The sequence below is a fragment of the Mixia osmundae genome, assembly GCF_000708205.1.
Source record: "Mixia osmundae IAM 14324 unplaced genomic scaffold scaffold_3, whole genome shotgun sequence".
In the NCBI taxonomy this organism is placed as follows: Eukaryota; Fungi; Basidiomycota; class Mixiomycetes; order Mixiales; family Mixiaceae; genus Mixia; species Mixia osmundae.
Window position 1 is genome coordinate 936,255 of NW_014575561.1, and position 19,852 is coordinate 956,106.

General features: G+C 54.4%; 10 protein-coding genes across 10 annotated transcripts; 5 read left to right on the forward strand and 5 right to left on the reverse strand.

The window, feature by feature from the left end:
• Window positions 1–21: 21 nt before the first annotated feature.
• L969DRAFT_46298 (uncharacterized protein) lies at window positions 22–1,770 on the forward strand (the record flags this gene model as incomplete). The annotated part of the gene is made up of 8 exons (XM_014714004.1): window positions 22–62; window positions 157–235; window positions 293–376; window positions 434–740; window positions 790–1,197; window positions 1,254–1,363; window positions 1,408–1,686; window positions 1,747–1,770. 8 exons carry the CDS (start codon window positions 22–24, stop codon window positions 1,768–1,770), a joined length of 1,332 nt encoding a protein of 443 aa, XP_014569490.1.
• L969DRAFT_361121 (uncharacterized protein) lies at window positions 1,641–4,340 on the forward strand. Its single transcript, XM_014714005.1, has 6 exons — window positions 1,641–1,686; window positions 1,747–2,049; window positions 2,101–2,263; window positions 2,317–2,610; window positions 2,657–4,103; window positions 4,152–4,340. The coding sequence occupies exons 2-6, from the start codon at window positions 1,989–1,991 to the stop codon at window positions 4,200–4,202; spliced, it is 2,016 nt and encodes a 671-aa protein (XP_014569491.1). The 5' UTR covers window positions 1,641–1,686; window positions 1,747–1,988; the 3' UTR covers window positions 4,203–4,340.
• On the reverse strand, window positions 4,281–7,101 carry L969DRAFT_93427 (uncharacterized protein; the record flags this gene model as incomplete). The annotated part of the gene is made up of 5 exons (XM_014714006.1): window positions 4,281–4,460; window positions 4,515–5,903; window positions 6,493–6,700; window positions 6,821–6,945; window positions 6,997–7,101. The coding sequence occupies 5 exons, from the start codon at window positions 7,099–7,101 to the stop codon at window positions 4,281–4,283; spliced, it is 2,007 nt and encodes a 668-aa protein (XP_014569492.1).
• Window positions 7,102–7,155: 54 nt separating this feature from the next.
• Window positions 7,156–9,656, forward strand: L969DRAFT_86148 (uncharacterized protein). Its single transcript, XM_014714007.1, has 10 exons — window positions 7,156–7,240; window positions 7,329–7,470; window positions 7,530–7,670; window positions 7,723–7,974; window positions 8,025–8,127; window positions 8,186–8,362; window positions 8,417–8,572; window positions 8,628–8,848; window positions 8,904–9,200; window positions 9,259–9,656. Exons 1-10 carry the CDS (start codon window positions 7,228–7,230, stop codon window positions 9,572–9,574), a joined length of 1,818 nt encoding a protein of 605 aa, XP_014569493.1. The 5' UTR covers window positions 7,156–7,227; the 3' UTR covers window positions 9,575–9,656.
• On the reverse strand, window positions 9,297–14,214 carry L969DRAFT_59975 (uncharacterized protein). Its single transcript, XM_014714008.1, is given in 16 exon segments — window positions 9,297–9,785; window positions 9,837–9,896; window positions 9,954–10,026; window positions 10,080–10,159; window positions 10,213–10,409; window positions 10,458–11,663; window positions 11,713–11,834; window positions 11,891–12,056; window positions 12,116–12,322; window positions 12,342–12,469; window positions 12,543–12,709; window positions 12,805–12,909; window positions 12,961–13,036; window positions 13,093–13,495; window positions 13,549–13,604; window positions 13,655–14,214. 16 exon segments carry the CDS (start codon window positions 14,122–14,124, stop codon window positions 9,645–9,647), a joined length of 3,657 nt encoding a protein of 1,218 aa, XP_014569494.1. The 5' UTR covers window positions 14,125–14,214; the 3' UTR covers window positions 9,297–9,644.
• A 44-nt stretch (window positions 14,215–14,258) lies between these two features.
• On the reverse strand, window positions 14,259–15,218 carry L969DRAFT_86153 (uncharacterized protein). The gene is made up of 5 exons (XM_014714009.1): window positions 15,157–15,218; window positions 15,049–15,106; window positions 14,934–14,997; window positions 14,818–14,881; window positions 14,259–14,765 (listed from the first exon to the last, which is right to left on the reverse strand). The coding sequence occupies exons 1-5, from the start codon at window positions 15,187–15,189 to the stop codon at window positions 14,640–14,642; spliced, it is 345 nt and encodes a 114-aa protein (XP_014569495.1). The 5' UTR covers window positions 15,190–15,218; the 3' UTR covers window positions 14,259–14,639.
• Window positions 15,093–15,743, forward strand: L969DRAFT_362231 (uncharacterized protein). Its single transcript, XM_014714010.1, has 3 exons — window positions 15,093–15,118; window positions 15,169–15,660; window positions 15,721–15,743. Exon 2 carries the CDS (start codon window positions 15,303–15,305, stop codon window positions 15,579–15,581), a length of 279 nt encoding a protein of 92 aa, XP_014569496.1. The 5' UTR covers window positions 15,093–15,118; window positions 15,169–15,302; the 3' UTR covers window positions 15,582–15,660; window positions 15,721–15,743.
• On the reverse strand, window positions 15,733–16,278 carry L969DRAFT_86160 (uncharacterized protein). The gene is made up of 3 exons (XM_014714011.1): window positions 16,006–16,278; window positions 15,885–15,940; window positions 15,733–15,834 (listed from the first exon to the last, which is right to left on the reverse strand). Exons 1-2 carry the CDS (start codon window positions 16,181–16,183, stop codon window positions 15,885–15,887), a joined length of 234 nt encoding a protein of 77 aa, XP_014569497.1. The 5' UTR covers window positions 16,184–16,278; the 3' UTR covers window positions 15,733–15,834.
• Window positions 16,279–17,209: 931 nt separating this feature from the next.
• On the reverse strand, window positions 17,210–18,482 carry L969DRAFT_46255 (uncharacterized protein; the record flags this gene model as incomplete). Its single annotated transcript, XM_014714012.1, has 3 exons — window positions 17,210–17,506; window positions 17,556–17,949; window positions 18,004–18,482. 3 exons carry the CDS (start codon window positions 18,480–18,482, stop codon window positions 17,210–17,212), a joined length of 1,170 nt encoding a protein of 389 aa, XP_014569498.1.
• Window positions 18,483–18,728: 246 nt separating this feature from the next.
• Window positions 18,729–19,831, forward strand: L969DRAFT_93431 (uncharacterized protein; the record flags this gene model as incomplete). Its single annotated transcript, XM_014714013.1, has 3 exons — window positions 18,729–18,731; window positions 18,862–19,362; window positions 19,415–19,831. The coding sequence occupies 3 exons, from the start codon at window positions 18,729–18,731 to the stop codon at window positions 19,829–19,831; spliced, it is 921 nt and encodes a 306-aa protein (XP_014569499.1).
• Between the last annotated feature and the right edge of the window lie 21 nt (window positions 19,832–19,852).

The following is a 19,852-nucleotide window of genomic DNA, read 5'->3' on the forward strand; positions in this document are numbered from 1 at the left end:
CGCTCTTAGGAACTCGCGATCATGTCATCGTCTGCTTTGACGTCCAGACAGCGAGAAGAGCTGTGCGCCTCCTGCTTTGGCCGTCTGGGTCAGCGAGAGAGTAGCGCTGATGCGATTGCCCTGTTCGCTCTGCTCTTCGCCTTTTGTGCTTCGCAGGCATAGAGCAATACTCGATTATCTCAGCAGCTGCGGCTATTCACAATCCTTAGATGCGCTCAAAGTCGAGGCAGGTCAGGTCAGCTTTGATGCTTGAGCAGCTTTACATTCAGCTCAGAGTGTTGAGCGAACGCAGGAAGACTTTCAAGCTGATCCCAAGGCGAAATGGGCGGGTCTGCTCGAGAAGAAGTGGACGAGTGTCATAAGGCTACAGAAGAAGGTATGCTGAGCTATTGGCAAAATGCAAAGAGGATCTCACAGAGCTCATCGTCGCCAGATCATGGACTTGGAGACGCGCAATGCTCAATTACTCGAGGAAGTCTCACTGTCACGTACCGCGCCTTCCTCCACTCGCAACAGTGCAGACTGGGTGCCGCGTGCGCCTGCAAAGCATACGCTCACCGGTCATCGAGCGCCAATCACCTGCGTCGCCTTTCATCCTGTCTTTAGCAATCTATGTAGTGCGAGTGAGGACTCTAGCATGAAAATCTGGGACTGGGAGTCAGGCGACTTCGAGCGGACGCTCAAAGGCCATACAAAGCCTGTTCAAGACTGCGAATACGACTCAAAGGGCAATCTACTTGGTCAGTTGCTGCCCTTGATCCATGCGAGGGTTGGCTGATGCGTCTTTAGTGTCGTGCTCGTCTGATCTAACGCTGAAGCTCTGGGATACCAACAATGACTACAAGAACACAAAGACGCTCTATGGCCATGACCATTCAGTGTCATCTGCGCGCTTCCTACACAACGACGAGCAAATTGTCAGTGCCAGTCGCGACAAGTCAATAAGGATATGGGAGGTCGCCACCGGCTTCTGTATCAGAACTTTGACCGGTCACGACGAGTGGGTACGGTCAGCATTACCATCTTTCGAGGGGCGGTGGCTTGTCTCCTGCTCAAACGATCAGAGCGCGAGGGTTTGGGACGCTGCATCGGGCGACATAAAGGCAGACTTGCGAGGCCACGAACACGTCATCGAAGTCGCCATCTTTGCGCCGCCAGTCTCACACGCAGCCTTGCGAGAGCTAGGCGGCCTGGTCAGTTGCAGCGATACTGATTTGATATCTCCTTGACTGACGCCAATCTGCAGCCGCCAGGTCCTGCTGGCCTAGAGAAGCAGCCGTCGAACGGCTTCGTTGCTACGGGATCTAGAGACAAGGCCATCCGGATCTGGGATGGTCAAAATGGTCAATGTCTGAGGACACTAGTAAGTCCCAGAATACTCCATCACTTAGCTAAAGCTTCGTACAGATCGGCCACGACAACTGGATCAGAGGCCTCGCATTCCATCCGAACGGCAAAACGCTATTATCGAGCTCAGATGACAAGACTGTGCGGATGTGGGATCTCAAGACGGGCAGATGCGTTAAAACTCTCGACGCTCACGAACACTTTGTTTCTTGCATCTCATGGGGGCGTCAGACGCAAGCTCAGCCTGCTCCGAATGGTGATGCTGCACTCACTAATGGCGCATCGACTACGCCCAATGCAAAGCTCATCAATGTCCTCGCCACGGGCAGTGTAGACCAGGTCAGTGCCTCGACTTGACAAAGCCATATCGAGGAGCTAAGCTTGCCGAAACGCTGACAGACTATCCGAATTTGGCTTCCGTGACGTGCTTTGTCCAGGTCCGTACTGTCGTGCTTGTTGTCACTCGCCTATGCACGAAGATCTCTCGAGCTTTTGGCGTCCTCGACGCCTGCACATCGACACGCGTCGCCACGAATGCGCTCAAGTATGGCGTCCTCGGCGTGTTCTGTGCTCAAACTGCTCACCGGATCACCTACTCACGCGCAGACTCTCATTCGCCTACATTCGAACCGACTACAGTCATGCCCATGCTCGTTGACGCCGACTTCCCCAAGGTCCTAATCTCTGGCCTACCCGTCGAAGGTGCCTCGCTACTTTCTCAGCATACATTCGGCCTGACAGTTTCTCAAGCAGTGCCTTTCAAAGATGTCAAGGAACTCTTTGCTCGATTCGGTGTCATCGTCGGTCTATCGCGTGATGTGGGTGTCGAGATGTGCGAGATTGCCTATGTCGACGCCCAAAGTGCTCACGATGCCGTGGACGCACTCAACGGCGCGAGCTATTTTGGCAATCCTCTGTGCGTGCATTCGAGCAAAGTTCTTACGTCCATTTGGCTGAGTATTCGAACAGTATCGTGACGACAACGGCAACGCGTACCGAAGCGCAGACGAGTGATGGTCGAGCATCAGGCTTGCGCGCCGCACTGGAGCGACTCGGTCCGCTGCGCATTCAGAGCACAGTGAGAGCAAGCGAAGTGACCCAGTCCTCACCCAATTCTGCAACGGTCGAAAAGCCCTTGGCTCGCAATCTTTATGTACTCAACCTGGCACTCGATATGTCCAATCTCGAGCTCAAGGCAATCTTTGAAGTATACGGCGAAGTCCTGCATGTCTGCGTTCTGGCAACGCTCGACAACATGGGCAGGTAAGTCGTCTTGTTTCCGCGTGCGCTCGATTGACCGTTCGTGCAGGCGTCGCGCTTTTGTCGACATGGAATCCGCCGACGCGGCCAGCAAAGCACTCAAGGGTCTCCACAATACCATCATCAGAGGCCATCGTCTCGATTGCAGCTATGCCATTCATCAGCGTGATACCGTTGGCGCACCTACACCTGCTCAGACAACCTACTACCCCCCAACGAGCAAAGATGGCTTTGCCCTGCCTCGCAAGATCACACAGAACCGCGTCGTACCCGTGCCCGGCCAGTCCATCATCGCTCGTCGTGCGCAACTCGGCCAGATTCAAGATCGTCGCCCCTCACCTCTGGCAGGCTTCGAGAGCGCTTACACGGCCTGGCAGACTATGCCCGCCGCCTCGCGCTCTGCAGCCGGTGAACCCTACGGCTCCTTTCAAGATGGTCTTGCAACGCGTTTGCCCAGTCCTCAGATTGCCACCGGCTTCGACAGCATTGCTGACGGCGTGGCTCTGGGACTCAAATCGCTGCGTTCACCACGCTTTGCCGATTCGAGCTTTGCTATCGGCACACCTTCCAATTCGCCTGACCGCGATGAGTCCGAGCTCAGTCCTGCAGCTGCTATACGCACCATCCTGATCTCAGGACTCTCGCCTGCTATGGTTCGCAACGACGAGGACCTGCATAAGGTCTTCTCGAAATATGGTCGCATTGACGAAGCCATCTTGACGATGAGCGAATTTGGTTTCGCAACAGGCAAAGCTCGCGTTACCTATGCTAACACCGAAGATGCTGCTTACGCTGTTACGCGTAGCTATGAGCTCTCACTCGGCGGTCAGAAGGTCCTTGTCGCTCGTGCTGCAGAGTACAATCACATGACGACGGATGCAAATGTACTCGTGAATCACAGCAGCCGTCTTGGTCAGATGCGATTGTCCTCCATGCCCAGCGCTACGTCAGGTCTGATCAGTGCTGGCGTTAGACCCGCCTCATCAATCTCGCTTCGCGCACCTCGCTCACCCTGGGGCGACGTCATGCCGAAATCTTCCCTCTCCGCCGTCGTCGGTCATGCTGGTCGAGACGTCTTCGCGCCAGGCGAATCCTACTTTCCGACCAACTTTGTTGAAGATCAAGACAAAACGCCCGAATTCGATGGCTCACCTGACTCGAACAAGTCTGCTGGCGTGATTGGCGACTCCAAGCTGTCTGCCGCTGCTCCGCCTTTCTTCGCTCCAATCTCGGCTCGCTCTACCAGCCAAGGTACTGACGGCACGGACACTAGCCAGCACCATGACTCGTCATTGTCGGGTTCTTCCATGTGCATAAGCTCGAGTGAGACGAGCTTCTTTGGCTCAGAAGCGTCGACAACCGCCGATGTCGCCGAGCTTGCTTCTGGCTGCGGTTTTCCGCCCTACGTGCTAGATGTAGAGAAGATGGTCAGTGACGCTGAAGAGAAGCAAGATGCCCGTGACCTCTCGTACGATGCACTGCATGCCAAGCATACCGTGTGTAGAGTCATTTATCATGCCGACAAGGCTAATTCTGACATGTAGGATAGTGAAGGTGTCAGCCCACACCTCGAGATGCTCTCCATCGCGATCTAGCTGCGCGCAGTACAAGCGAAACTCTTTCCCGTGTAAATGCACACCTATCGTACAAAATTACCATGTGAACATGTTTGTCTAGACTCCTTGCAGAATGTGTCCGTATCTCGAGGCGACGACCTCGTACAATTCTGGCGAACGCTGCTGGAGCAGCAGGGGCGCCTCTGCCATTGCAACAAAAATGGTGTCTGCGCCCGCCTGGATCGTGCCTTGTCCAAGAGTATGTACGAGAGTGAAGCCAATCAGCCATGCGAAGCCCTGTGATGTGTGTCAGAGTCAGTCATATGTGAGGAGAACGAGAGAAAAGCGCACCATGGCTGCGGCAGTTAGGCCGGAGCTTGCATCGATGTAACTCGGCGAACGCAAATGAAGATAGAGGAAGATGAGTAGCGAGCACAGAGCGCCGATGCCGAAAGAGCCGAAGAACCAGACATTGCCAATAAGACTGTCGTTGATGAGAGCGTCTATGCCGCGATGCTTGAGCAAATTCCAAGCGTCTTTTGCAGCTTTGCTGTATTTCTTGCCATAGAGAGCTATCTCAATCATAGCGTAGCGGTTGAAGTACTCGACGGCCCAAGTGATGCAACCGAGGCAGCAGCTTGCGATACATCCGCAAGCCATGCCGATCATGTCGCCATCTTGACGAGCTTGTGATTCTGCCAAATTGACGAGCGTCCTGAGGAATTGCAAGATAGCGACGATGAGAGTGCCCTCTGCGATGGAGCCCAAGCTGTATGTGATCGCTCGTCTGAACGCGCCGCGAGCGATATGGACGGGTTTGCCGACGCCGCCCTGAGCAGAGAAATACCAGGTGCCAAATATACCGGCATTGGTAACAAGGACGATACCAGCGATGGCTTGAGTGGTCCAGTAGTACGAGAAAGTGAGAAACATGACTGCAAGAACGATGGAAGCAGTGCCACAAGAGCCGCCAGACGTGCCGCAGCCTGTTCCGCCGTCAGAGTATTTTGTGTATGTCGCTGCCAGTGTGAAAGACCACCAGACGGAGTAAATCCCTTGAACAAGCGTGCCCAAGATAGCGATGACGTATGTCGATGGATGAGCATTTGCAGCTCTGAAGACGGTATGCAAGATCGCGACTGTCAGTGGGATGCGCTTTCGCATGAAGGGATAGCTGATGATGGCCAAGAGTGCAAAGAGGGCAAAGATGACGCCGGCAGAGTATTGCTTCTCTATGAAGGCGTAGACTGCCGTGCCGATGGACAGAGCGACACTGAGCAAGAGTGTGATCTCGAGGATGATCTTGGTGAACGCTCTGACGATGGCGAGGAAACAGATGGCGAGAACGAAGCCGACGGGTGCGATGAGTGCGAAGAGATAGGCAGTCTGTCTGTTGAACGTAACGCCTGTCGAGCCGCCCGTCAGATTACCGCCTGAAGAGCTGATCGTCCTGAGCGTGATGACAGACAGGGCGATGAAGGCACCGAATTGGGCCAAGAACAGCAGGGCAAAGATGAGATCGTTCCATTTAGGCTTCTGGGGCGAGAACTTTTCGTCCTCTTCTTGTTTGGCTTGGCCATAGTATCCATTGTTTTGCTGTTGATCATAATTGTTCTGCTGTTGTTGCATTGGCTGGCCTTGCGTGGGCGCATAATTCGGTGCTTGCATCATTGGAGGTTGTCCATACGCCTGCTGAGGCTGCTGGACGTAGGGTTGCGACATGCTTGTGTCGAATGGACGCTTTGTAGACGCACGAGAATTTCGAAGCTGGGGCCATCGTCAGCGTGCCTGCTCTGAATTTCACGGTTTGCTTGCTCCGATCACTCTCGATCACGGGAAGCGCGTCATATAAGATATATGACAGTGCGGAAACAGTCCGACTGCTCGCACGCCAGGTGAATTCTTCCTCCTCAGATTTGCCTCTAAGAGGCTCCAAATACTGCGATAAGCAAGGGAGCCTAACATGCTGTCCAATGAATGCATTCGCCGAACGGGGATTGCTGAGGCCCATAATGCTCGTACTGTCACGCTCACAGGTTCTTACCCTTGCTCAAGTGCAGCTTTGTTTCCATCGCCGTTTGATCCTTGACATACGTCTTTGCACAGGCGATCTAGCAAGACTGTCAGCACGCCTTCCGCCGTCTGGCAGCAGCTTTGATACAGCACAATAGCACGCAAGTCATCCTGATTCTCCGAACGCCTATCACATTAGCCTTCGACAGCAAGGTCGAGCATTCGCAGGCAAAGCAATCGCTCCCTTCTTGGGCCAAGCCGTACAGAGCCGAAGAGCGTACAGATGCCTCCTCTCCGCGACAGCCTCTCTCGCTACTTCAGCAGTGCCTACTGACATTGCATTTCTATAGCTCAATCTGACTTGGATCGTGCTTGCTTTGGTCTGTTTCCGCGCGATGAGGGCTAGCACAGTGAACCGAGGCTCGTAGGCAAGCGTAGCATGAACGCCGGACTGCACTGACACCGTGAACATCTCGTGCTTGCCCGGAGAGACTTCAGTGAGATTGGCATAAGCCTTGTCATGACTGCGCCGTCATTGCCGTTCCGCATAACACAGCCAGTGCTGAAGGCGCGCGAGCTCTGGAAGACCGAGATTGCGGCCGCTGCAGGAGTGTCGCCATACGATCACATAGTCTCACGCTGACGGGCGTGTGCTCTCCGCCTGGAGCGCGACGAGAATCTTCTTCTGCTCGTCGATGCTCAGATCACCGTTGGGTAGATCGCGAGCTTGCTGCGTCGCATCGATCAGTGCAGCCTTGAGCTTCTGCGCCTGTCCTCCTCCCACTTCAGCTCGAATCTGGGTATAAAGGCCCGAACTGACAAGCTGAGCGACATGTAGCCTCTCATTCTCGTCTGGCCCGTCTTGCACTGCTTGATGCAGTTCTAGTATCAGTGGCACGATGGAAGCGAAAAGCTGCGGGTCCATGTCGAGCCCGTCGAGCGGCTCGAACGAGACGCGTTGATTAACTTCGCGTCCGCTGCCCGACGAAGAGCGCTCCACTTAGCCTTCAGCGCCCTCGCAGGAATCCTTCAGCGCGCCACAAAGCCCAAGATGGCAGTTCCAGGTCAGTGTGGCTTTCCTGACGCAGTGACCGCGTGCCTGCTGTCATTCGGGCAAAGCTGACTCATATTGCCTCTCGATGCTCGATACAGCTCTCGACAAGGGCTCGGTGGAGACGATGTTCCTTCATGGCGACGCCGAAGCATCAAGCTCGCCGGTGCTCCAGATTCTGAGCGTCAAAAAGGTCTCGCCTGCTCCTATGCCGAATGGACAGACCGGCGCGGACCGCTACAGGTCGCTGATCCTCTTCTCGGCCACTCAACAGACGTGCTGAGCGATGACTCATGCGACAGGTTGATCCTGTCCGACAGCGCACATTTCATCCAGGCCATGTTGGCTACTCAGCTCAATCATCTCATCGGTGACGGTCAAATCGAAAAGCACGCTGTCGTACGTTTGGATCAATACGCCATCAATAAGGTCCAGAATAGATCGTCAGTCCTGGTCTGATCATTCGCTATACGTACGGCTGAAACGGGTTGGCAGTATTGTCATCTGTCTGGGCATAGAGGTGCTCGGTAAAGAGACTGACAAGATAGGCGACCCCAGCTCCGTCGAGAAGCTGGAAAAGATTGAAAGCCAGGCGCCAAAGGGTGTCAATCCGTTCAACGAGATCAGCAACGTCTCTCGCGCGTCTGCTCCTGCAAAGTCAGCCATAGCCTCAAAGAACGCCCGCGCGACTAATGGTCCTAACACGCCCATCTATCCCATCGAGGGCCTCTCGCCCTACCAGAACAAGTCGGTTACTCGCATTTGTATGAGCATGTACACTCATCTCGTTGATGCAGATGGACCATCAAAGCGCGTGTCACGCTCAAGAGCGACATTCGGCATTACACAAACGCTAAAGGTGACGGCAAGGTTTTTAGCGTCAATCTACTCGACGAATCGGTCGGTCTCAGCGCCTCTCAGCGCATCTCCACTCTGAGAATGGCTGCGTTCATAACAGGGAGAGATCCGTGCTACTGGCTTCAATGATGCCGTCGATAATCTGTTCAATGTCTTTGAAGAAGGCAAAGTGTATTACGTCTCGAAAGCACGTGTCAATATCTCCAAGAACAAGCAGTACAACCCGACGAACAACGAATATGAGATTATGTTCGAGCGAGACACCCAAGTCGAGCTCGTTCGTCGCTTCGAAGCTCCTGCGCCAGATTTGATCTGATGCACAGCCGAACAGTGCACTGATACGACCGACCTGCCTCAAGTCAAGTACAACTTTGTCAATTTGTCTGATCTGACAACGCAAGAAGCCAATGCCATGATCGACGTACTCGGCGTCGTCAAAGAAGTTGGCGAGCTAAGCTCAATCGTCAGCAAAGCTACCTCGAAACAGGTCCGTGGCTTTTGTTCTGTTTTCCTGGAAAAGCTGAGTTCTCAGCCATGCGTAGATCCCCAAGCGTGAGATTGTACTGATCGATCAGTCGGAATTCAGCGTCCGAATGACGCTCTGGGGTCGTCAAGCCGAGCAATTCTCTGCGCCTGATCAACCTATCATCGCCTTCAAGGGCGTCAAAGTTGGCGATTTTGGTGGACGAAGTTTGAGCATGGTCAGCAGCAGTACGATGGCAGTCGATCCTGACATTCAGCCCGCTCACTCCCTCAGTGGCTGGTACGCAACTTGCTGCCACAGCTTGGTGTGCAGCTGACACAGCCATTGCATGCAGGATGAAAGCAGTCGGCGAGACAAAGACTTTCCAAACTTTCAAATCGACAGGCGGAGGTGCAGGCGGTTTCAAGGAAGAGGAAGCCAAGACCATTGCACAGATCAAGGAGGAAGGGCTGGGCATGCAGGACACGCCCGACAACTTCTTCTTGCGTGCTACTATCGTCTATGTCAAGAAGGACAGTCTCTCGTACCCGGCCTGTCCGAAGGAAGGCTGTAACAAGAAGGTCACGCCGACGAGCGAGGGGAGCTTCAGATGTGAAAAGTGCAGCGAAGACTTCCCTGCGCCTCAACATCGGCGAGTCTCAGCTTTGTGCGATTAGCTCCCAGCTCACTGAGCATGCTATGTCGTGCAGATACGTCATGTCTCTTTCTGTGCTGGATCACACCGGGCAGCTCTGGCTCAGCGCATTCGACGATGCAGGCAGATTGATACTCGACCACTCTGCTGACGACATCGAGCGCCTTCGCGATGAGGACGAACAGGCATTCGTTGGAGCCATCTGGCGCGGATCCGGCAAGGCCTACAATTTTGCTTGCCGAGCGAGAACAGAGACCTTCCAAGATACCTCACGCGTCCGCTATCAAATCAACCGCGCAACGCCTGTCGATTATGTGGCGGCCTCCGCGTGGCTAGTCAAACAGATCGAGGGTCTCGGCTTCACGGTCTGAAGCAAAAAGCAACTTTCGACTTTTCGTGCTTGTATCTTTGGCCTTGCAATGCAACTATGCGAGCATTATGTCACAATGTCAATTGAGCGATCTCTGCTGCAACAGCCTTGATGCGCGGTTCTGGTAACCGGCTCGCCGCCTTTTGCGCCGAGGCTCGTGCTTGCGTCAATGTTGAGCTTGAAAGTGAGCTTGTCACATTGGGTGATAGTAGCTATTGGAAGAGCGCTCAGCAAGTCTCGTTGTGAGAGAGGTAGCTACTGACCACATTGCCCAACGCAACAAGTCCTCGGTAGACCGCTTCGCCTTCTTGCCGTGTGAGCGCCTATGATCGACAGCAGTGCATTAGAGACGTTTCTGGACGCAGTTGAGGCTCGCTCACCTTTTGCGTGAGATCAATGAGCTGTGTGCCCGAAGTCTTGTCAAGGTCTCGCATGACCGCGAGAACAGAGAAGCTATCATGAGATGTCAGCGAGGCGATCGGCAAGATCAGTAAGACGATACGTACTTGAGAATGACCGTTGCAAGAGCAAGGTATCCAGTCCGGCTTAACTGCGCTTCGCCTATACGATAGAGCCCGTTGAGAATCTATAATGACAGTCAGCCTAAGGGGGATGAAGCACACTGTACGCAGTACGCACGGTCACAGCATTTTTTATCATGATCGTTTTGCCCTTCGGCGTGGCAAAATAGTTGGCTAGCGAACGCAGAGCGAGCATAGCGTTTGTTTCCTGGTCTTTTGCAGAGGCGCTCGAATCGATCTTGAGATTCTCTAGCAGCCTCGATAGCCAAGCTTCCGCAGGACCGTGACACGATGTAATGCGCACCAGATCGATAGCTACTGTGAACGTCAGTCCAACCCATCCTGGGTCGATTGTGGACTGACCGGGGAAGCGCTTGTCCACTGGCCATTGTAGTAGCTTTGGAACGATGGTACTGGCTGATGCGGCTGCATTCGCAGGCAGCACAGTCGGCGTACCTTGCAGTGTGGAAGTCAGATTCTCTAGCTTGTCTAGGTCGCTGTCGTCGAGCGCATAGGCGGAAGATGCTGTTCGCAAATCATCGTTGAAGGCAATTAGCTTTGTCCTCAGCGCGGCTAGATTGGCGGACGTGAAGGTCAAAGGTGTCTTGTGCGGTAATAGTGCCTCCGAATCCGGCGCACTCGATGCACTGTCGTTATAAGGATTCGCGGCCGGCGCAGAATTGCCCAGCGAAACTGCGCCAGAGTTGCGCTCTATGAATCGGACGACTTCGTCTAGGTAGTCCGGCGGCAGCTCATTGTCAGTCAGAAACTTTTGCGCGACTGTATACGGATTTTGCGTCGAGTTGAACGGCAACTTGAGAGGCGGCGAGCCTTCTTTGACATCAACATCAAAGACGTAATCGTACTCCTCGCCCTTGTAGAGCTGCTTGCGGCCCGAGCCGACTGCATCGACGACCTCCCCAACCTTTTGCCAGGATTGGGCCGCATTACGCCACTGATGCGCCTCGACTGATCCTGAGGAAGTCTTGACCATGATCACTTGGCCCTCTTTTCTGCCTGGCGCACGTAGCGCCTCGCTTGCTTCCGGTAGATCCTGCTTCTTCACATCGCCAACCGAGGCAGAATTGATAGCGATGGATGAGACGGACGCATCGAAGTTCTGCAGCTCTTCTTCCGATGCCAGCCTTGCAGTGTCACGAGTGAACACACGGAGGATGCCATCGCTCGAGCCTGCTGCTATATCTCCGTTGGGCAAAGCAGACACAGACCATACAGATACAGCAGGAACGGTGATGGTCTGTAGCAACTCGCCATCGTCTGCACTCCAGACTTTGACATTACGATCCTCGCCTCCCGATAACAGATCGCCCGAATCCGGCAGGACGTCAAGCGAATAGACAAAGGAGTCGTGCCCGCCCAAGTCTGCGATGGCGTCGCCTTCGAGATTCCACAAACGGATAGATCCATCATTGCTGCCGCTCGCAAACATATCGGGGTGCTCTGGTATCCTGGCCAAGGCTCTCACTGGCTGAGTATGACCCTTGAAAGTGACTGAAGCAGACGAAGGCTTGCTGCCTGTAAACAGGCGAATCATCTTATCCGCCGATGCTGCATCGACGCATCAGCCTTTAGCACTTTCGAGGCGTAGCGCAGTCACCCGTCAGAACCGCTTCTGTCCCTTTGTTCTCGCTGGCAGAAATAGCAAGGACGGCCCAGACAGCCTGCTCGTGGCCTGACAAGGTACAATGGAGTTCAAAATTGATCCATATCTTTGCCGTCCTGCCAGCGCTTCGCGTTTGAGCCATCCAGGCATATACAGAGACGGACAGACTGACGAGTCCCATGAACCGCTGATGATTCTGCCATCTGAGCCGACATCGAGACAGCAGACATTGTTCGAGTGGCCAATGAGCGCGTATTTCGCTTCCGTCTCTGATCCACTGCTGGACGGTATTGGCCAGCCGTATATGATTGCATCCTGGCCCGAGGTCAACAAGACATCTGTCCCCGATGCATTGTCAGCTTCCGGTCAGCAGGGCTGCAAGGCACCAGGGGGGCACCTTGACCATCGGCATGTTTGGCGTGAACGAAGCTGACGGCGTTGACGAAGCCCTCGTGAGCACCCTGGAAGAGACAGTGCGGCTCCCATGCTGTGGCAGAGCCTGGCGTGCGAGTCCATGTGCGTGCTGTTGAGTCTCGAGAGCAGGAGATGATGAGATCCGAGCGAGGAGCACACGTCGACCGAACCTGCTTGCCGTCATCAGTCACTGTGCTTGCGACGAGCACTCGTGAAGCTTGCATCGGCGGTATGCCCCTGCAGCGTCGCGGAGAGCTTGTACTGCGCCTTTGAGCTTGCGCCCAGACTGTCTGTCATGGCCTGCTGATCGACTCGTCTCGCTCGCGACGAGTTCTTTCTCGTTGACCGCCGTCGACGAGGCTCGTAGAGTGTAGCAAACCTAGGCGAAGCTCTGGTGACCTGCAACTCACTTGCGAGCTCCGGCCAGAGCAGCTCCATCGGACGCTTGCTCAGCGGTCGCCGAAAGAACGAGCTGAATGGTATCTGCCATGCCGAACCTCCTCACTCGAGCATGGCTCGAATTAGTAGGCCCAACAGTCCCTTGCACAGCTCGAACGCTTGCTGTCAATAGTCTATGCTGCAAATGCACAACAATTGTCCGTCATGAACGTGGTGGCATTATGCCAGTGTGACAAGGAGCGAAAGCGCTCCTAATAGTGCGCAAGTGAAAACTGCCATCAGGCTGAATGTGAACTGAGACACCGAAGAGCCGGTAGGAGTGCTCGATCCGACTGGCGTCACTGCTGCAGATGAGAGCGTCGGCAAGACTGTGTTCGTCTGTCGTAGCATTCAGCATCGCGCAACAATGTGTCCTCGCCGGGGGCTTACTGGGCAATTCTGATAGCACATTGCCTGTCTCAGTAGCGTCTTGTCTCGTGGACCTGTCGGACCATCTGTCCATTTTCTGTCGTTTTGCAACGTCAGCAGGGCCATCGATGCTGTCACAGTGCGAGAACTGACTGATATCCAAAGAGATCCGATTGAGCTGGGTTGCTCTCAGGCAAGGCATGATCGCCCCATTTGCCAATGTAGTATAAGAAGCCAGGATCGAATGTAGACCCGTCGGCGACTGTGAAGTTGGGGCTGTCATTCGAGCCACTGAACCAGAATGCTTGATAATTCGCAGCGACATCCCACAGCGTGCCCGAGTCGGTGTAGTCTGTCAGTAGTTGGCCAATCGCTTGACTGATATTGTGCGATCCTGGCGTCGGATAGTTGGCATGTGAACCCATTGCAATATAGCCGATCGGCCTCGAATTGCTTTGATTGACCGTGTCGAATGTATAAGCATCGCCATCGTCATGAGCAGAGTAGAAGACCGCTTGGGGCACGCCATTTACGAAACGTATCATAGAATTCTCCCCTGCAGGTAGCGTCAGCCAGTGCTCGAGGCGCGTCAAGAGGGTTGCCACCCACAATCGCCAACATGGTTCCCGAAGCGTTCGCCGAAAACGTATGGCCCCAGATTGTAGCTGCACTCCGAATCAGCCTCTTTGTCATGTACAGAAGGTGGGCGACATGCCTATAGAAGTAAAAGTAGTAGGCATCTATTGTGCCCGCTACATGTTCCTCAGATGCGTCAACGAGGATGATGATCGTTTCAGCAGCGCTCATGCCGGCGCTGTTGGGTTTGCCATAGGTCGAATTGAGCCATGCGGAAGTCGGCACGGTCAATTCCGATGGCCGAGCGTTCAGATAGACAAAGGCTGTACTGAGCTCGCTCTGATCCAAATTTGCCAGCGTCAAGGAACTCGGAGCGCCGCTGACTGCGCTCGATGAATTCGTGCTATCGTCCCATTCTCCGGGAGTCGTGTTGTCCAGATGTGTTTGCAGGTGAGAAGGAAAGTATTCCTCGGTGGAAGCTAGGTACATGAGAGGTGCATATCGTGTGACAAAGGTCGGAACTGGTCCTGAAGTCGTCAGGCTCTGTCCCAAGACTGCAGTGGCGCAGCTGCACAGCAGCAAAGCAGCCTGTCTCCTCCTGTCTATCATGGCTCGATGTGTATGCGTGGAGATGGCGAGCGACGTGTGCCAGCACACGAATCCTGATCCGACTGTGCCTTAGGCCCGAGCGCGCGACAGTGTGATGATGATCATCAGATCAGAGCGCGTCATCGATTTATCGCGTTTCTATAATCGAACCGACCAAGCCAGTGCGCAGTCCACTTTCAAACGGCTTCAATCCGGTGCGTGAATCTGCGACCAGCGCTATGCAATCAATCCAAAAGAAGTCAAAAACTGTGAAAGGAAGTCAAGAATCAAAGCAAAACGCAAGCCCGACGAAAGTAGAGAAAGCGCACACAAGCCATGTCGAAGTCCGCAATCCTGGACGCCGACCATAGACCTGCGAATCCCTGCGATGCTCTGTGAATCCCTGCGATGCTCTGCGATGCCCTGCGATGCTCTGCGATACCCTGCGATACCCTGCGATGCTCTGCGATACTCTGCGATACCCTGCGATACCCTGCGATGCTCTGCGATACTCTGCGATGCCCTGCGTGCATTACCTATACCCCTATCGAGACGCGCGACCGGCATGCAGTAAGAGTCAGCAAGCGCTCAGAGGAGCATGCAGTGAAGCACTCACTCGGCATCGATACCAGCGCAAAAGTCGAAAGCCAAGCATGAACATCCTGAGCATCAGAAAGGTCAGCTCCAGCAGTCAATGACAGAAATTGCACTTGCCAGCCTGTAGAGAACAGCGAGCGACCGTCGAGCCTGCCTTGTGTCTGGCAGGAGTTCTCGCCCACTGCAAGAGGCGCGTCAGCCTCGTGTGTTATTGCAATATATGACAGACTGACCAATGTCGAACGAGCAGTTCTTCAACAGTCTTGAACCTGATCCCTAGCATTCCTTCTCCCGACCCTTCAAGTGACGAGCATGAGCAGAGCACGATGATCGCTCAGCAAGGCATACCTTCGAACGAGAAGAGCAGGCATCGACTCATGTCCGAGTGTCGAGCAAATACCTCTGCCTAAGCATCCATGTCAGCGCAAGAGTGGTGCAGGTGAAGCACAAGCTGACCCTGAAGACAAGACGAGGCGCTGTCTTGACCATCGTAGACCGCTCCTCCTCGCTATCTAGACTCTCTCCTGTTGCAGAGGATAGATCAGCTAAAGCATTGAGGACTGAAGAAGAGCAGACTGACCATTGCACAAGAAGACTGCGCTATGAGTCTGCCAGAAAAGACCGACTTGTTGCCAGGTCGAATCGCCAAAGGTCGCCGGCAGAAGCCATCCTTGAGGATCGCCAGAGCAACTTCTGCAAGCGCTGCAGCATCCAAGATGGCACAGTCAGCATCGCTCGAAGCCTTCCAGGCCTCATATTCAGCACAGGGAGCAAGCAGNGAAGGCTCGAGATATACTTGCAGCTCCGCCGGAATGACGAGAGGCGCGTCATTGTCGTCAGTGTCGACAGCTGCCTTCCAGGCTTCGAANTCGGCGTCGTAGGCGAGCAGCGACTCGCATGCCGCCTCTTCGACAGGCTTGACAGACTCGACAGGCTTGACGGGTTCGGCAGGCTTGACAGGTTCGGCAGGCTCGACAGGCTTGACAGGCTTGACAGGCTTGAGCTTGACAGGCTCGACAGGCTTGACAGACGCCGGTTTCTTCCCCTTCGACACACCAAAGCTGAACGGCCGAGGCTGAGTCACCGTCTTCTGCAGCACCGACCGAGCGGCAGACTTGCCGAGAGCCAGCGAGCCTACAGTAAGAGTCAGCTGTATCCTATTGATGAGATGAGAAGAGCACTGACTAGCTTTCGAGCAAGTGGAGACCTTCTTGACGACCTCGACCGCCTTGACCGATACCTGTGGTACGGTAGAAGTTAGCACAGCAGAGATGGCAGACACCTGTCTGCCCGTTGGTGNCAGACGAGATGCTGGCACCGGGATCCGCGAGCGTATACCTCTGACCGCTGCACCAGAACCAGCTGGCGAGACAGTCGTCATCGNGCTCGACCCAACAATTCGCTCCGAGCGAGCTCGAGAGACGATAATCGGGATTTTGCTGGTAGCATTTCGCATGACCGGCTTCGTAGCAGCAGACAGCATCTTTNTAGATTCTGCTTCGCTCTTAACAGTATAGAGTACTCTCAAACGNTTGCAGTATAGACTTGATNTGATCAAATGTATACGAATCTCGAGTGAAGAGAGGCAGAATAATTCGCCAGGCTTTATAGCTCGCCAATCTCTCACGGAACGATTCTACATCTCCCACGCTTGCCTGGCTGTCCACCCGCCATCCCTCTAATAGATATATTATTAATGCAAGCTTGACGTTGAGTGAATCTGCTTGACCGATGACCGCTAGATGAGAGCGCTGAAGGCATGAGCCGACAGTAGTCCTGGCGTGAACTTTGTTTTCCTCGACGCGTGTCGCGCTCGTGCCGCACAGTCTCCGTCTCTGCTTCAGTCATGGATGGTGAATACGGCAAGTCGCAGCACGGCGACAGACGGGACCTCATGGTGGCTTTGTAAAAGCTGGCCCATCTATTGATCGTTCCTAAAGAGCGATCCTGCTCTACATGTCTGACGCAGTGTTCCATATCTCTCTCGTTGCATGCCTGACCATCTGTGCCTCGCCAATGTGATGCAATCGCGCATTGGTACTGCCGCCGCAGACTCATCGGAAAGGCTTGCAAGTGTTCCAAGAGTGCAGGCTTTGTAGCTACTCTTCTGTCCCGGAAGCGTTGCATTCAAGTGCTATCATCGTCGCGATCTGCCGACATATTGTACGCAGTGCTTCGCTGGAAGGCGCTGTTGGTGTTCGACGCTTGCATGACAGAGCGGAACGACGTGTCTGTCGCGATAGCTGTTGACGACACAGTGTTCGCTGACAGATTTATTGATACTATCGCATGCAGAGGCTGAGCGTAGTCTAGGGCTGTGNTCGCTTTGTTGTAGGCTCCACTGCAGCGAGCATGAGCTGCCTCGCGTCTCGGCAGACCAAACTTTGACTTTGTATCTCGATTCGCCACAAGCGCGCTCCCTCGTCACGCGCGCGCCACTGCGCATGTATTTGCTGCTGACCTGTGCCCTTGCAAAGATATGCAATGAAGGTGCAAAGATCTAGCATGACTATCGTGCGAGCGAAAGAAATAGTAGGCCGGCTATGAAGACAGCAGCAGGTGTGCCGAACCATTCTGATACATGCACTTGATCATTCGCGCCTCCGGTCGCAGGACGTTGATCACCACGACTGAGAGACTGGCCGCTCGCTTTCGCAGTCGCTGTGCTGACTGCTGGTTGCGCGGTGCCACTCGTATTGACGGGTACGAGCGCATCTGTAAGCTTGGCACTGAAGTCGCTCGCTTGGGAAGACAAGGTCGCGAACCCGACTGCAGCCGGTGCGAAGCGATAGACCGTGTATACACTCTGGATCACAGTGTCAGCTAGCCTATCTCTAAATACAGATCTGACCAACTTGTAGGAACGGGGCTCCGAGAATGTAGGGTGGGATGCCAGAGATCGAATCTGAAGAGATCGCATTGACCTGACAGAGCCCCCCGGTGGTGATAGGCCCTTGCTGGACGATATCCTGTGGCTGTATGACGTATGAGATATTGCCAAAGGTGAAAGTGATGTTGAGTGTCATATCGCAGGGAACAGCATAAGACTGTCCGGCTGTCGTGTCGATTGCTTGACTGCCCGGAACGGCGCTAAACATCGAGTCGAGCGTCGAGACTGGCAAAGCGAGCACCGATGTACCAGAATCAATGACGACCGTAGGGTTGAGCTCCTCAAGGCCAAGTAGCTGTATGCCGACGTGAATTGCATCTAGCTTGAGCTCCCAGAACGAGCTTGTCGCATTCACCACGCTGTCATGGCTCTCGCATTAGCTCCTTATAGCTTCAGCATTACGAGAAACTCACTCGTTGTAGTTGATCTGGCCAGTGTAAAGCGAGGGCTCGTCACCACCGATCGTGAGTGCACCCGTCTGGTTATTGCGATTCTGGAAGATGCCAATGGACGTCGCGCCGAGTGCTTCCCATAGGTTTGTACCCAGGCTTGACGCTGGATTATGCGATGGCACTCCAAGAATGCCAGAGACGGGTGAGCCAGTCACGTTCAGTCCTGACGTTTCTGCACAAGCTGCAAATGTGACATTGGCTGCTGATAGCTCGCCAATCGATACAACGTCGTGTGCGACCGCACAGCTTGCCGAGCCGGTGCCATAAGCGATGTTGACTCCGAGCGATGATGCAGTAAAAGTAGAGGAATCGTTGCTTAGGAAAGCAGCAGGAGCAGAAGCTGCTGAGCATGCACGAGAACTCAGGCCAGACGAAGTGAGATCGCAGGGTAAGCTGGGTAGCACGAGTTCGATCGAGCCTGTATCGACTACGACGTCCATCGCCTGCGGAGGCGTGCCAATTTTGATCTGAGCATAGTACTCGAGCTGATCGAAGTCATGAAGCTGTACTTCTCCGAGCAGCTGGCGTTTACGTTGCGTTCGAGGTGTGTAGATATACTTCGGATTAGCAGGCTGTCTTGCCGCAAAAGGCACAGTCACAGAGCAAACTGTAAGGTCAATGAGCGCCAGGCTCAAAAGCGTTATGCCCAGCATTGTTCCGTGAGATGGTCGAGCGAGTCAGCCCGCATGGTGTATGATATAGGAAGAGGAAGACGAGGGGCAGGCAAGAGGGAGAAGACGACAATCTGCTCAACAATAGCCCCCAGATGCGCGCATAGACTGAAACTTGAACGAGGTCTGAGCGCTGGACGGCAGGCAGGGGTCCTACGCGCGAGTGTTGGGTCACGCCAAGGGCGGTCGGAGTCACTCAGTGTCATCGTGGTGCCGAGGCATACTGAGCCAGCGCGAACAGCGACGGCGGCAGGTCACATGTTCACGGACCTCGCCGCCAATATTGCCCGAGCATCGCATACTTTCCCACGCTTCCGCACATAAGTGGTCACTTCTTGTGATCGGTCAAGCATTGAGTAACATGGCATATCCGCCGCAAGCCGCTGCACCACCGCCTTATTTCGCTCGATCTGGTGAGCTATCGATACAGATCTCGCGTCAGCATGGCGTGCCAGGTTTGCCAGTCGAGCTAAAGGGCGGCTTGATCGATGAGCACGAATGGCATTCTCGTATGTCAGGTTTGCTCGGCATCTTCAGGCGATACGACTGGTCAATCGGCGAACGAGTCTGGCTCGGAATCATATTGGTGATGACGCTGATCGTGCCATGGCCCTTGATGGGCCTTGCTCGTCGCTCGATCCTAGCAGAAGTAGGCATGAGCTGCCTTGCGCGAGATGATGCTGATTGTCGGAACGTGGTAGGACATCGAGCGCAATCGTGGCCTGCCGCTCGATCAGCGTAGCTTCGATCCGGAACATTTCGCAAAAGCGCAAGCGGTCGGCTCGTTGATCTTTCTGGGTCTCTTCATCGTCGGCTGGGTTCCGTACGGTCTGTTCAAGCTGAGATTCCGCCGACGCTTGAATCGATATTTTGTGACGATTAACAATGCAGAGGCAGCAAAAGGACATGGCCGGAGCACCTACTGGCATCTTGCAGGCACGTCGACTTGGCAAGGCGCTGCATTGCTGATGATTCGCCTGCCGATGAGCTACAACATGACACCGTTCCACCCACAAGCCTACCCGCCGCCCTGGCTTGCGAGCGGGCCGGCAACTGGCCCGACTCCTTCTTACGTAGCGCCGCCTGCGTCCCCGCCGCTCGAGAAAGTGCCCTTATGATCGCGGTGTTGTATGCCTTGC

Coding starts and splice junctions, on each gene's coding strand:
- L969DRAFT_59975 (XM_014714008.1), bottom strand. CDS start 14,124: ATGATAGACAGGAGGAGACAGGCTGCTTTGCTGCTGTGCAGCTGCGCC. Junction 13,496..13,548: donor CGGGAACCATGTTGGCGATT/GTGGGTGGCAAC, acceptor CGCTACCTGCAG/GGGAGAATTCTATGATACGT. Junction 11,664..11,712: donor GACAGAAGCGGTTCTGACGG/GTGACTGCGCTA, acceptor GCGTCGATGCAG/CATCGGCGGATAAGATGATT.
- L969DRAFT_86148 (XM_014714007.1), top strand. Junction 7,671..7,722: donor AATAAGGTCCAGAATAGATC/GTCAGTCCTGGT, acceptor ACGGGTTGGCAG/TATTGTCATCTGTCTGGGCA. Junction 8,849..8,903: donor GCTCACTCCCTCAGTGGCTG/GTACGCAACTTG, acceptor CATTGCATGCAG/GATGAAAGCAGTCGGCGAGA.
- L969DRAFT_361121 (XM_014714005.1), top strand. CDS start 1,989: ATGCCCATGCTCGTTGACGCCGACTTCCCCAAGGTCCTAATCTCTGGC. Junction 2,611..2,656: donor ACGCTCGACAACATGGGCAG/GTAAGTCGTCTT, acceptor CCGTTCGTGCAG/GCGTCGCGCTTTTGTCGACA. Junction 4,104..4,151: donor CACTGCATGCCAAGCATACC/GTGTGTAGAGTC, acceptor TCTGACATGTAG/GATAGTGAAGGTGTCAGCCC.
- L969DRAFT_86153 (XM_014714009.1), bottom strand. CDS start 15,189: ATGGTCAAGACAGCGCCTCGTCTTGTCTTCAGG. Junction 15,107..15,156: donor CGCCTCGTCTTGTCTTCAGG/GTCAGCTTGTGC, acceptor ATGGATGCTTAG/GCAGAGGTATTTGCTCGACA. Junction 14,882..14,933: donor GAACTGCTCGTTCGACATTG/GTCAGTCTGTCA, acceptor CGCCTCTTGCAG/TGGGCGAGAACTCCTGCCAG.